The following is a 15,120-nucleotide window of genomic DNA, read 5'->3' as shown; positions in this document are numbered from 1 at the left end:
AGTGAGATATAACATTCAATACAGTCAATGCATAACATAGTTCCTTAGGCAAATACTTATTTTAAAGCAGCTTTTTGACTAAAAAAAAAAATTTTTTTTTTGGCCTCCTCTGTCCTTCATAGGTGATGGCTGGGCTCCCGTGTAGTTTAAAAATTAGATGAAATGACTCAAAATGATAGGGAAGAGGAAGGGGGAAGATGGCATGAGCGTTAACAGTTGCTTGCATGAGAGATGGACACATCACTACATGCAAGGATTAGCTAAACTATTGGTACTTCTGCATAACAAAACATAAGGCTTCTTTTGATTTTGGACTAGGAAGTAAGTAAACTTGCCTCAGTAATACTCTTGAGATTTAAGCAGTGATAGCAAACTAGAGCTAGGTAGTATATTAACTATGACATGAATAGCTGCATGAGTTTTTTGTTCCCTGGATTTATCTGATCTTTGCTGCAGATGCTAATGAAGACTTTCTCCCTGTGACCATGCTGAATAGAGAAAAATGAGATGGGGTTTGAAAGTAAAAGGCATTTGAGAATAACATCCTTGTAGCTTGCTACCCTAAGATTCTCCTTATCTCTCTTTCTTCCTCCATCCCTTAAATAATAGTGGCCCAAGAGGTGAGCAACACCCCCAAGCTGCTGGTGCGCCACAGCAAACACAAAGGACAGGCGCACAGGTACATACAAGCACGGGGGTAGGAACACAGGCCTCCTGCACAACCAAAGGCTAATTATGTGCTGAGCCATTTGTATGGCATGTGAGAATCACCTAGGTTTCTTTAAAAAAAACAAGGGTTTCTTTCAGAGTCAAATGTGAATAACACATTTGGAAAAAATTGCACAATTCTAACAGCTAACAGGAATTGGAGGAACTTACTTCCATCTTCCACAAAACCCCTAGTAAACCTTTTCCCAAGTCATGGCATGTAAGAGACGGAGTGTCAGGGCATCCAACTCCAAAACACACCTGAATTTCATCTTTTTCTCTCCTGGTACCAGTGATGAAATTTGGGCATAGGTTCTAGCCAGGCAGAACTTGGAAAACGATGACATTTTGCTGGAGTTACAAAGGTGCAGCCAGGCAAATATTAAGAGGTAACAGCAACAGATCGGATGTATTCTTGTCCCAGCAGCTACCCACAACTCATTTGCAAAAGTCACCTTTGAGGTCTGTACTGAAATTTTCAAAATAATTTCTGAGCATGCAAAAGGGTGTGGCTTTAAAGGTCAACACCAGCCTCAGTAAAGACTGGGGCCAGAGAGCCCCCACCAACTTACAGAATAGCCCAGTTTGCTGCCCATTTAGTGAGGAAGTAGCCCCACCTCACCAAACTAGACTGGGCAAAGAGAACCAACATCATCTAATACTGTGAAGGGGGACAAAGTTATTTCTCCACCTCTCCCCAACACACTGAGATGCGAAGGCACATGCTGAGTTTAATTGCAGAGGCAGGCATCAAGCTTATTTAACTGGCACAACCACAAGCCAATAAAGTTCATTTTGCATTCAGTTAAATTCCAAGTAGTTTAATCAGAAAAGTAATCTGGAAATAGTGACACATCTCTTTATTCATTAAGAGCAAGTAGTCCTTAAAAAGCCAAATCAAAGTGGGCCGCTGTGAGCTCAGATCAGCATATGCTTCAATCAGCAGCATTGATATTTACCAGCAGAGAGAATTTTCATGCCCTGAGTTTGTGCCATGCTCCCTTTGAGTAACTCTAACAATCAAAAGGAAATAAAAGTATTATCAACAATTATTACCTGTGTGTCCTAGCCTCTGCTTGAGGCTTGTATCAAGTCCCTACAGACGTTCCCAGGGGTGCACTACATATCTCTATCGCACCAAGCTGTGTCACACAGAAAAATAATGTCATTGTTTTCTTCGGCTTCAAAATCACATTTTTCTTCGCAAAATTTAGAGTCAATGAAGAATTTGCTTGACTTTTCTTATGAGTAGACATGTTTGTATTACTGCAACAAGTTTTTCCACTCTAACAGTGTTCCACAATGCGTAGGCCTGCAAGTGATCTAGAGTCCACATCTGTTCTTGATGCCCAAAATGCTAGAATTAGTTTCACCAAGGAGCATGAGATTGGGCTGCCAAGTCCTGTGAACACAATGACTACTTTTTTCCCCACATTTTGAAATCTCTGGAGCAAAAACTTTTTCTTTATCCAGCAGTCATTTTGTGAAAAGTCATCAACATCACATGCATCTTTTGTGAGGAACAAAGTGAAGATTAAGAAGATTCTGCATGACCACGTGTCTGCCTGGAAAGAGTTCACGGGTGGTTTGAAGCATTTTTGAGTGAGTTTATTATGAATCACTACGCAAATGTTGTTAATGTTCACTCAGAGTGAGATGTCTCTCAGAATACTTACACCCGTTCAACATCCTTGTCACCCCACAGGCAGTTTAGCATACCAGACGCTCAGCTCTGCAGGCCTGTTTGTTCTGGTAGACACAAGTTTTACTGGGTGTTACAGCACAACAAATTGAATAAATATAGTGAAGTTACAAGAGCCTGAACTCCCGAGTAATAAAACACAACTTGATGATATTCAGGCACCCCTAGGAACTGTCCTAGGGCATCACCACAGGAGAAATGAAGGCTTACCGTTGTTTTTGCTTGGTTGGTAGAATCAAAACCCAAGGATTCATATCAGTGAGGAGGCATGTATTTCAGAAATTATTTCCAAGCTGCGCTGCCATTAGAAGACTAGATAGGCTCCTTAGGTATATGGCTTTTTCATGTGGCTGTATTTTGGCTTAGCCATTCACCCCTCAAATCAGGGGCAAGCCTGCTTACAGAGAGGACTCTCTGCAGAAACTGTGTCAAGGGTCTTTTTGCTCTGAAGCACAGTTGAGTATCACTGGCGGCATTATATACGTACGTTAAGATGACATATCCAAAATAATATCCAAAGACAGCCAGCATCCAGATCCTATTCCATTTAGGATACCAAACAATCAAAATGCTCAGCTGCATTCTTCATGAAGCCCTATCTGAGATCTATGGAGTTGGAATTATTGGTTTTAAATTAACTTTATGAATGATAACGAATGCTTTCCAGAAAGCTTCTGAAGAACCTCATGCATGCATATTTATTGATAAGAGATCTGAAAACATAGGATGATTCATTAAAATAGCTGTTACTGTTACCCAGGACAGTCATGACCCAAGCACTTGCTTGCAACTGTACAGCTGCAGGCCCAGCGTGCCTGTATATCTTGGAAAATAATTCTCTGGAAAAACAGTGCTTACATTAATGTCGCGATCCACCATTTGCACTAATGTCATAATCTTAACAGCCACCTGTACATGATGCAAGTGCACCGTTAAATCTTTGTATAGTCTTCACGGGCAAATTGCATTAATTTTTCCACATTTTTGCTTAAGAACTTAAATTGAACAGAAGAAAAGTCCTCTCTGTGATGGGGGCCAAAGTAGATTTTAATGGGAAAACACACCTTTCCTGCACTGCACAGGGGACCTGAAAAATGTTTCAACACTTGTTTAAAATGATTTTCACATGAAGATTCCTGTTTAAAGATTTCCAGCTTATGGTCACTGATTTCTAGTTAATAAGCAGAAGGCTATTTGAATAAAACAGATACAGTGCTTTGTAAAGCTGCAATCTGATTTAGAGTGTTTCACTTCCAGCTCCACGACTCTGTTTTCAGTCAATAGCCTGGTTGAAGGCTATGCGTCCCTAAGCTCCTTGAGATATTTTTGTTGTCAGAAATTTGTATTAATAGCACCGATGCAAAGAGCCCGCTAACACTCCAATAATGGAAAGTACACATAAAATAAAGCAGATTTAAAAACCATCAAGACAATGCATTTTTCTCATTTATTCAAATCTTCTGCAGGAAGTAAACACTGAAAGATTTAAAAAAACTTCACACTGCAGTATGTACAGTTTTGTGACATCACATGAGGAAATTAATTTCTAATAAAAAAATGAGACCAGATAGATAAATTATTGAAGACACATCACAATAAAATTGCTTGTGGTAAAATCCCGAATCCTTACGTATGAATGAAAATCAATATTCCTTTGTTTTACAGGGATGGAATAGTCCTGGTACAATATTTCAATTACGCAAAATGGAGTCCTGAACTTACATGACTGATTATAGTTGTATGAGTACTTTATGTTTTAAAAGTAGTTTTGCAGGTTTTTTTTTTCCCCCAGACCCTTTTGATTTGAAGCACATTCTTTCACAAAGCTAAAATACCACAGCAGAAGTCATGTCCAGAAGTGGAATACTGTTGTGTTTTGAACTGACCTGACTTGTTAAGACTTTTTTTTTTTTGCCAACGCACAGATGCACAGGGTCCCCCATGCACTTTTCATGCAGCAGGTAATCACAACTTTAAATAAAATTTTTTTCTATACATTCTTCCAGACTTGCAACTGTATACACACATGCAAAAGTTTTTAAACCTATGTGATCATATTTACACTTATACATGGAATATACATAACAAAAAAGATTAAAAGGGTTTTTTTTTCCCTTTGCATTAGAACAATACAAAATATGTATTTTTCATTAAGGAAACCACTATGTACATCACCTTTTAAAAACCAATTTCAACATATTATAGGTGTAACAAGTCAATGTATTTACATTATATATAAATATATATAATATATACTTACCAGTTTACTCCTCTGTAAGATGTGGCAGAGAACAAACTGGTAATATCATGTCACTGACGTCAATGAGAGCTGTAATACTTTCACCAACATTTAACAGGGAAAATTTAAACCATTCATTTCTTTCTTTTACAAACATTTGTAAATTAAAAATTTAAAAACATTTCTAAGAGTAAATGGCTAAGAAAAGTGAAAGTTATGGCTGAATTCCCTTTTGATCTCGTAATGTTTATAAACTTCTCAAACTGAGCCACGTAGTTACGTGGTATCAGTAGAGAAGCCCTCCAGCAAAACAACTTTGACTCTGTGGTCATGCGTTACCCCCATCATTTCCTCAAACTCTGGCAGAGGAGACACTAAAAATCTGGTTCTCTCAGTCCCGTATGCTTACCTCTGGAAAGAAAAGGCATATCTTCGTGGCAATTACAAGCCAATCCCCAAATCTAGTCAGCTTGAGTGCTAGGCCGCCACAGCAGGTGAAGAGGCATGAGCCTGTAGATGCCCCCTCAAGCAAGGCATCAGGCACTCAGCAACCCAACCGCTGCTGGTGCAACTGCTCTGAGTTAGGTGGTTAAAGTTAGCTCAGGTGTAAGTCCCAATGGGCTGCAATTACAACTTTAAGTGTGGTATAGATACATCCCTAACTCACTTCTTCACTGCTCCATGAGGTGGAGGCAGCCTTCCCCCAGCAGTCTCACTCAGAAGTGGGATGTGATCTCCTCCCCTCTCTCCCTGCTCCTTTGACGGTGAGATCACAACAGCACCCATCAGTCCTACACCTCTTTGCCTACAACAGCTACTGCTGCCAAAATCTGACAAGGTCCCGTTTTTCTTCAAGTCTATAGTCTAAAGGCCTAGCTGAAACTTCAGCCTCCTGAGTTTGCAGAGCTATCTTTGCAGCTTCCACTCCCACAGACTAAGGAAGCATATTTGGGACAGCTGAAACGCATATCCTAGTAGTAAACATCTACTGAACCAAGGAGACAGGAGTTGCTGAGAACACCAAGTGTCACTCAACAGATGACCTTGCATCGTCATTCATCTACAGGGCCTAGTTGAAATCAAGGATCTTTGAGGTGCTTGGGAAAACATGGCCTACTGGTCCTTCTGCTGGTGCAGCAAACCCAGCTCTTGCACCCCTCTTTTCTGATGGAACAACTGAGAGGGAAAGTCCCCCAGAAGAATGATGGTGACTTTTTATTCACCCACGCTACAAGATGAATGATGAAAAAGCCTTATGTCCTCAGGTTTAAAGGCTGTAAATGCAGATGGGGTAAACAGTAAAGATGACCTTTCTTCCCTGGGGCGGGGTAACATCAGTCATACTGGAGAATTTCACATAGAAGACTCTTGCCCTCTTAGCAGCTGTCTGAAAAGCATTCAGTTGGCATGCCCTGCCCTCTCTCAAGGGCCTCATCGTTATGTTACATGCTGCTTGAGATTGCAGCATCAACAAGAGCGAAGATTCTTCCATGAACAGCGTGTCCTAAACTTAGATTCTATGTATTATAGTTTACTGACGTCTGTGAGAATGGTAACACCCTTTCATTACCATCACCTAAAAAAGAAAGCTAAATCATTAACTGGTCAAACTGTTAACATTTTAACTTAAGTGTTTTACAAAACTTTAAAAACTAAATATTCAAAAAGTATATATTATATACTACCAATAGACTACCATAGAATAAATACATAGGTAAGCACACTCCTAGACTCCAGTATTACTTTTTCTCCTCCCTACTTTTTATCTCAACTTTGTTTTGAAGAAGTTTTTCCAACCAGATTATTTCACATCCATTCAAGCTACATTTTTTGGTGGAGCCCTTGAAGTAAGTTATAGCCCTGTATTTACTCCAGGGACCATCTATTATTCTATATTGTATATATTTCCTAGCTATGCATGTGTTGTTTCAAGAAAAATAATCAATTAAGACTTTAAAAGACATTTAATGGATGGAACAAATACCATCATTTTAATATTTCTGCTGGGTTGACTCATATAAAAAGAATTCAGTTCCACTGTCAATCCAAAATATACTTTATCTCATTAATGATTATTCTATGAGACATCTGAATTGTCATTGGGCCACTTATAAATGCAATATTAAAGACAAACAAAATTTTATTTTATATTATACTTCAGACAATGACATTTAAAATGATATTAGATTTGTGTGAAGGTTTTAAAATATAAATCTTCTTTGTACAGCCCATTAATATATTACGCTTCACCCAAATAACATAAAAATATATCTTTAAATCGCTCTGTTATTTCTCATATAAACTAGGGGGAATGTTTTTATAGTGGATACTGCCAAATATTTGTGTTCCCTAAAAGAAGGTATTCCCTAGGGGGGTAAAACAGAATAGTGGTGCATTTTCCAGCTGGCAGACAGAAGTCCCCTTCAATAGGGACCGAACTGGGAAGAAGGGAAACTGATCCCAGGCAGGGCGTGGGGGACGAGAGGGGGACAACAGCTCGCTCTGTCTCGCAAGCCATCAGTAGGGGGAAAGGATCTCTGAAACCAAACCAGAAAGGAAAAGAGCAAAACGCCCATCACTCATCTCTGCTAAGCAAACATGAGATGGACAGAAACAGCAGTTTTGTCATGTCATCGGCTCTCACTGGTGCAAACAGTCAGAATTAAAACAGAGCATAGCTTTCATTATCTGTGCAAGGCCACTACTTTGCTACTTGCTGATGGCACAGGGGATTATTAGCAAATTTAGAAGCTACAGAGAACATTTTTTCAGGGGAGTAAAAAGTCCAGCAAAATGTATGGTTGCCAATAACGCATGTAATTTAGAGGATCTGGATTTTGTCCTCCTCCTCCCCCATGAGAAATAAGGGGTGCAAATAGAGTTAACACTGACAGTGTTAACACGAAAGCAGAGCCGCATGGCTCTTCCCCAGCCAGCAATTCTTTTAAGGTGTCTCAGCTTTGACCGCAATTTTCAGTTACTCTCATCTCAGGCTGATACTGCCAGATGTTACAAATCACAGCACAGGTGGGGCCTGAGGAAAAGGGCAGAGGAGGATTTCTCAGACATGTCCCGCTATCCATTACAGAACATGACAAAACTACAATTTTATCCTCAGTGCAACTTGAAAAATTATTCTAAAACCAGATTTTCTGCAGTGAAAGGGTAGTGCATTAAGCCATGCATCAGCTGTTCAGAGAGTAATAAATATTGTCAGAATATGGATTGTTTTCCCTGGTTGTAGGAGGAGGCCCACACATTTTTCATTAAAATCCTATTGCACCTTTGAGTGAAGTCTCACATGATGCTTTAGTGCAGCTGATATTCTTCTGCAGGGGAAGCAGGATGATGCTAAACAGACAATTCTGCTCATCTGCTTCACAAACTTTCCATCATTTTCCTCACCGAATAACGTAGTAAGCTTTCTTAATCGCACTACTCCAAGAGGCATTTTGGCTTTCCCCTTTTAAGCAGGGAAGTGGCAGGAATGCACTGTCAAAAAGACTCGTGCAGTACCTGCATGGCCTTTTGTATAAAAACCTAGGAAAAAAACCCAACTTAATCATAACTAGTAACTCATAACTATGGCTAAGGATTCCGAGGAAGGCATTTGTCAAGAGCAGGGCAAGGAAGAAAAAGGGATTTAACACCACTATTCTGGCAGGACCACAAACAAGATTTAAAAATAACAATAAAAATTTTGGAAGCACTAAAAAATACATTTCAGTGCATTTCAATTATTAACACTGACACAGGTTTCCAATATGACAAGCTAATACCTTGGACGGACTGCTCAATTTCTTAAGTTATTCTTAAAATTTCACAAAACGTATTAAACATTCAAAAAGAAAAGAGGGGGGGAAAAAAATACACTGTCTCTACGCTCAGGCTTCCAAAATATAAGGATTATTTTACAGGGAGGGAGGAAACGCAGCATTACCACCACCTAGGCTGTATGCTTACACTTTGTTATACCAAAAACTTGCAGATCCAAATAAGACTCTGATCAAAGAGTACCCATAACTTAATCTGATGCATACAGAAATGTCTTGTACAAATTACAACCGTTCTAGTTTCCTTGTGACAATCTATTGTAAAGCAAATTGTATCTACATGTATTTTAAATAACATCACCAGAAAAAATAAAAAGTATCAAATGAAACTGTTCCAATTAGACCATGCTTTTCTAAAATCATGCTCAATTTATACAGTAGTCAAGTTCGTACTCATTTTTATTTTTTCTTTTTTTTTTCTTTTTTTCTTTTTTTTTCTTTTTTTAAACAAAGATTCAAAACCACTGATTGTAAACTCATTGAGGAGGCTGTAGTTTATTCTGGCTCTTTTTTGATTGTTAGCACTTTTTCCAGAAGTCCATGCACTTCTCCATTCACACCATGTTGATGAGAGGTCTTACTCCCCATATGGCTGTTGTAAGGGCTTCTTAAGTTACTAAAAGGAGTTTTAAGCTCTGCATCAGATGTCAACTCCTCTTTGATTGTAATATGAGTTGAACTATCAGTAAATGAAGGTTCATTCCAGATTTCTTTGTCATGTGCTTCTTGGCCACTAACAGAGTTGCCGCCTTTCTGTAACATGTAGTACAATATTGGATTGGTTTTGGTCAGTCTCGGAGAGTCTTTTTCATAATCGTTCTTGTCCATACCTGTGATTACCCATCTGATGGGCCCTCTTTCACTGGGCATGGGACACACGCTAAACTGGTCGGACTCGAGTCTAGATACCGTACTCCCCAAATGTTCAGGGAAGGGAGAACTGGCAGGACTTTTTACTGCTACAGGATACTGAAATGTTCTGTGATCTACGCAATTGTTCTGTTGCACAGGGCTTCCCATTAATGCATTTACTGAAGAAATGCTGAACTCAGGTTTATTAATTGTTGCACTGGTTTTGTTTCCTTTTTTCTTGCCCTCCATTAGCATGTTACTCCTATGTTGTGACAGATCTCTCTCACAGTTTTCCGAGAGAAGCAGCTGTTTCAACACATTAAAGCCTTTACTATCTCTAGACCAACTCCTATTTTCACTTTCATTATTTGAACCATGACTTACAGCATATTTAAATTCAGCATCACCTCTGCTGAATTTCAGTTCTTGCTGGTTAAGCAAAGGCCCATAGAGCGCCTCGGTAGGAGAAGTGTGATTGTTTGGAGCATCAGACACGTTACTTTTCATCTTTTTTAATGGACTGTCCAAAGGCTCAGCATGAAGCTTCCTCTTCTTCGGTACTGTGCAAAGGCTCTTCGATTCAAGGTGTGTCAGCTCATTGTTTCGGTGACTTCTGTCCAGCTCATCTGCAGGGTAACTGTCTTGATTCTGTCTCAGCAGCCTACTTAGCAGGCCGTTTTTGGAAAAAGAGAAATCTTGAGGTGAAAGAGGCTCAGACTTCAACTCCTCAGATGCTGGAGAAGTAGCTGTGTTTCTCTGCAGTGAATGAACAAATCCTTGAAATTTGTTACCCCTGCAGTCTCTTACTTGTTGTACATTTGAGTTATAAGGAACATTTGATTCTTCAGATGGTTCAGTTTTTATTTTCACTGTCAATATTTGCTCATTCAAAGCCTTATCTGTCTGTTCTTGAGAACTTTCATCTCTTAAAAGCATTCTCTCTTTCTTTTCACTTTTACCTTTATTGGGAGTTCCCAGAAGCAGCTGAAGGACAGTGCGCCTTTCAAGGAGATTTTCTATTTCTGAACCTGGAAGTCCTTGTTCAGCGGGTGCAGGCTGACAACTGAATATTTTGTTATTTTCTTCATGCGTACTCAATTTATTCGTAAGGAGAGGGCTGTTCAATCTATCAATCAAGCCAACAGGTTTATCTGTGCTCCCTGCTAGCAGCTGTTTGCTAGCTCTTTGTTCTTCACTTGACATGGAAGTCTGCATGCCGCACTGAGCGAGGTTCTGCAACAGCTTGCTGGCACTGAAAGCCGAAGAGTTCTGGGGACTATCGTTCCTGCTCAGCTTGGCTCCTTGAATTTCTTTGCTTTTAGAAAGGTCTATCAAATGTTTAGATGCGGGATTCACCAGCCTGTCCGGCTGGATGCTGCAGGCATACGGTGGCGAGCTGCGCTTCATGGCTAACGATTGGTGCGAGAGGTTTATAGGAGAGTCTGCTTTTGCAGAAGCCAGCAAAGGTGGAGTGCTTAATGGAGTCATTCGATTTGCACCAGGACTGTCAGTAACAGGAGTCCTTTTACCGGTCTGTACAGTGAATTTTGCCACATCAGCTGCACTGTGTGGTCCCTGAGGGTCACTACTCTTGTCTGCCTTTTCTTCACTCTTATGCCCAAGTAACAGCTGAAGTAGTGTTACTTTCTGATGGGGATTCAGCTTAGAAGCTTTTGGAGTGTCTTTATCTTCCTTGTTCTCTGGACAGGATACTTTTGGATCCCAGTTATGAAGCAAGGACTGAGTCAGGTTATCCAGGGATGCAGGTGGACCTGCATCTGGTTTATCTGTCCTCTGTTTAAAGGATAGGTCTATAGGAAGACAGTTAGAATGGGAGCTTTCATCATCACTGCTGTCATCTTCTGTAAAACTAGGATTGTTGTCTGAATACTCATCGATAGTTGTTGGTGTGCTGCTGTCTTCAAAAATGCTGGCTCTCTCACTCTGTTCATGCCCTTTTACACGCTTGGTGGTATTCTGGCTTTTCAGTAGATGCAAGAGCAAACTGTTGCTGGGAGAGGTTTTCAGGTTACTCCTTTCCAAAGTACTTTTGTAACCCACATTTTTGGGAGGTGAATGCATGATTCCCACTGAACTCTGAAACGGTGCCATATTGCTTTTGCTAGATACCGTTTTGGCTGATGATCCTGTTTGACCATTGAGATGGCTTGTCATTCCTTTTGCTAAACCAAACTGGCCAATATCTTTCTGAGCGCTTTCTTGTAACCTGGCCATAGCTGCAAGTCTCTCACTTGCTATTTGATTTGCATTTTGTGCTTTTAAAGCATGTTCCCTGGAGTACTGCTGCAAGTGTGCTTCACTTGAAAGGAGTAAAGCTAGCTGGCTGCATGCTACGCTGGGCTTCGGTGAAGCAGCAGGACTAGATCGTTTCTCTACCATGCTTGCAACAGCTTGTAATCTTGCAGCACATGACAGTGGCTCATTTATCACTTTAGGTCCGCTCTGCACCGCATGAGGAGATTCTATAAACCTCTCTTTGGGCAGGTTCTTTGTTATATCAGGCAGGCTGTTGTCCAACTTCTGATCTTTTGCTTTGCTCTTCTTCAGTAGAGTCTTCAGGTGACTAGATGCAACACCATAGCACCTTAAATCCTTCTCTACTTCTAAAGAATCATGGCTAAGGGAATATCCTTGCTCCTTAAGGCTCTGCCTAATCTGCTGTGACAGAGCAACACTCTGCAGCCTAGAGCTGAATGACTGAAGCAAAGAGGCAAGTAATGTGCTATCCTGTTTGCCTTTAGGCACATTTTCAACCATGCCAGCTAACAAGGCTTCCTTTTTTCCATCTAAATCCACAATGGAATCAGACAGCCGCCTTCTCTTTGCTGCATTCCAGTCTTCAGAAGACTGCAACAGTCTTGCTTTTTTGAGGTGCAGCATGCCAGATCCCTGATATGTATTTGTGTTAAGAACTGGACCATTACTTTGACAGCTGGGAAATATATTTCCAGAAATCTTAAAGTTTTGATTCTCCCCACTATGTCCAGTAGACTTTTTGTCAACTGCAGTACCAGAGCCTCCTGCTGCTTGATGCATTAGTAATCCCTCTAGGTAAGTTAGAACAACAGAATCCTGGTGCATCTCAGAGCCAAGCTCTTCTCCATGAGTCATGTTCAATAGAAGTTTCCAAAAGGGCTCTGGTTCTATTCACTTCAAAGACTAGTTTTGCTGTAGCTGAATCGAGATGCAGAATTAAGAAATAACAGGCAGATGTCTATAGTATAGTGGTTTTTTTTTCTCACAGACTTTCAGACACAATATAAATTGTCACATGCCAAGCAGGCTTCTTCCAGTGTATACTGTTTGATGAGCCAGGTTTCCAATCATATCAGTCTGCTGATATCTAGAATATTTATGAAAGATGTCTAGAGGGAGCACTCAAAACTTGGTTCCGCAGTAATAAAGTTCAATTACGTATTTGCCGCCTTCTTTCTCCAGGAAGCCAGCTCGTTTTTCATCTTTTTCCATCTCCACCAAGCACATAAAATTCCTAAGTGAAAAAAAAAACAAAACAAAAAATCAAAACAAAAAACAAGTGGTCAAGAAAGAAAATATCTAGGATAAGATCTAATTGCATAAGACTTTTGTTGTTGTTTGTTTTTTGTGTGTGTGTGTGTTTTTTTTTTTTAAAAAAAAACACATTGTCTTAGAGATTCAGGATATATAAGCAATAACCACATTCCAGAAAAAATTAAAAGTCAAGTAATGGACAAAGTACATGGTAACTAACTTTGAAAAAATTCTGAGACAGAAAAATTTATACAAAAATTATGCTTAAATATCATAAGCATAGCTACTACAAGGGTTCATTGAATATCTCTATCCTACAGCTCAAAATAAGGAATAGCAACCATGAAAAGAAAAATCTTAAAGCACTCTAAATACAGTTTTAAAAGAAATTACATTTTATTTTACTTCACAGTTGCATCAACTTTTCTTCTTCTTATGTAAATACGCAGGACATGCAGACTGTCACTCTAAAAGAGAATCAGTGGGAAAAGGCATGCCTAAAGTTAATGCTTAGGTTCATGCCGAATCTGTTTTCAATGAACAGAATAGGTAGCATCATATATAGGTACATTTTTGTTTGGCAGGTAGATGATATTGCTAAAAGTAGAAACCAAGTTGTCACTGCTGCCCAGAACTATCTAGTAATGCAAAATCTAGTATGATAGGACAACCGGGAAGAAATCTGTTGTTCTTACAACTCCCAACTACCACAAGACTCACATGACAGGAGTGGTGAAAAGGGTGCTAATGTTCCTGATCTAATATAAATCCTGACATAATAATCCTCCCTTCACTGGAAGACTTTTACCTTTACATTCATTCCGTGTGCCAAACATATAATGGTACAAAAAACCCCAGGTCTTCCTTGAAGTCTTGTTATTTTCAAAGAGTATAGAACATCTCTACTGAGTCCTTCCTTGGATGAGGCAGTATGTTATAAAAAGCTGTTTTAGAAAGCACAACAATGGTGCTCTTCAGTTTTAGTTATATTACTGATCATTGACAGCATGAACAGTTTAGACAGTCACCACAGTTCAATATTGAGATCATTACACCACACATGCCTACTCCTTCACTCACTCAGTTCTGAACTGGCATAAATATTCAACATGAGCAAAGCTAAGTGTCCTTCTACATACATAACTGCAATTTACTTTCACAGACTAAAAGTCCATTGAAAGCTTGTATTTACATGTTTAAAAGGGACGTACACAGATGAAATCCTTGCCTCCTTAAAATGAATAAATATTTTATGAATGGTTTCCCAGAGGCTATTTTTTAATTTGAAAGCTACAGGCAACTACAAGTCAGGAAAATATAAGGTCTGAAAAAAGTAAAGAATCAGAAGAACAACTGAAGAGCCGTAATGTTAACAGCCCATTTATCCCCCACGCAAATACTCCCTTACTAGATTAAGTCATTTAGAGAAATTCTAAAAAATGAGCTATCTCAAAAACAGAATTAAGATAACAGCAACGCACTGTAGTATAAATGTGTACACCATGTATCTAAATATCAAACGAAAAGTTAGTAGCTATAGCTGGGGTCTCAGTACTTGCCTCAGAAATACATGTCTATATTAACCAGCACTTAAATACTTAACAGTGTGTTCGTTCAAATATATAACTACAACTTAAATGTGGCTTCATCTAACTAAAAATTACCCATGACCCTACTGTTCCTTCAAGAACCCGTGCACCTCTGGGTGCGCTTTTGTAGAGTTTCAACCCAAAACAGATTAAAATCAGAAATAAGAAATCCTTAAAAAAACAAAAACAACCAAGGTTTCCAATGAATACGTGAAGTATCCAGCAACTGCAACATCAATACAGCTAGACTTTTATCCTCAAGTATTTGGGAATGCACTTTATCTGGAAAAAAACAGTTTTCCAACTTCAGAAATGTAACAGTTTACCTGCAGCCATATTTTCATATTTCAAAAGGGAATTAAGCTGACAGCATGCTGTTTAACGAAAAGGACTGAGTAGCACTTGATACCCTGTGTTTTGTGTTTAAGAGAATAAAATTGAAACTTTTTCAGGCTTTCTTACTGTCTGATAAAAGCAAGACTTGCAGGTCATCTTTAAGATAAAGTCACAAACAAAATGCATCATTAAGCCAATATTCAGTAAAACTTTACTCACTGCATCTCTGGGTAATTAAAAAAAATAGACAATGCATTTGTGCAAATCCCTCGGGTACTCCAAAAGCCTGTTGCAGATGATACTTGTAGCCAGCACAGTTTACATACAATA

The 15,120-nt window shown here is 39.3% G+C and overlaps 2 protein-coding genes across 5 annotated transcripts in view; both read right to left on the bottom strand.

The window, feature by feature from the left end:
* The window catches only part of SAMSN1 (SAM domain, SH3 domain and nuclear localization signals 1), a 277,097-nt gene that overhangs the window by 199,252 nt on the left and 62,725 nt on the right, over positions 1-15,120 (bottom strand). The window lies entirely within an intron of this gene.
* The window catches only part of NRIP1 (nuclear receptor interacting protein 1), a 74,066-nt gene continuing 62,769 nt past the window's right edge, over positions 3,824-15,120 (bottom strand). For 3 of the 4 annotated variants that reach the window (XM_075101849.1, XM_075101830.1, XM_075101858.1), the window contains one exon: positions 3,824-12,845. In XM_075101849.1, coding sequence (XP_074957950.1) covers positions 8,978-12,466 — 3,489 coding nt within the window. In that variant the 5' untranslated portion in view covers positions 12,467-12,845 and the 3' untranslated portion in view covers positions 3,824-8,977. Of the gene's footprint in view, positions 12,846-13,258; positions 13,280-15,120 lie in introns of those variants that run through there. The other variant, XM_075101839.1, reaches the window with a different exon arrangement.

Source organism: Phalacrocorax aristotelis, chromosome 1, assembly GCF_949628215.1.
Source record: "Phalacrocorax aristotelis chromosome 1, bGulAri2.1, whole genome shotgun sequence".
NCBI lineage: Eukaryota > Metazoa > Chordata > Aves > Suliformes > Phalacrocoracidae > Phalacrocorax > Phalacrocorax aristotelis.
Note: the sequence above shows the minus strand (reverse complement) of the source record. Positions and strands in the feature narration are given on the sequence as shown.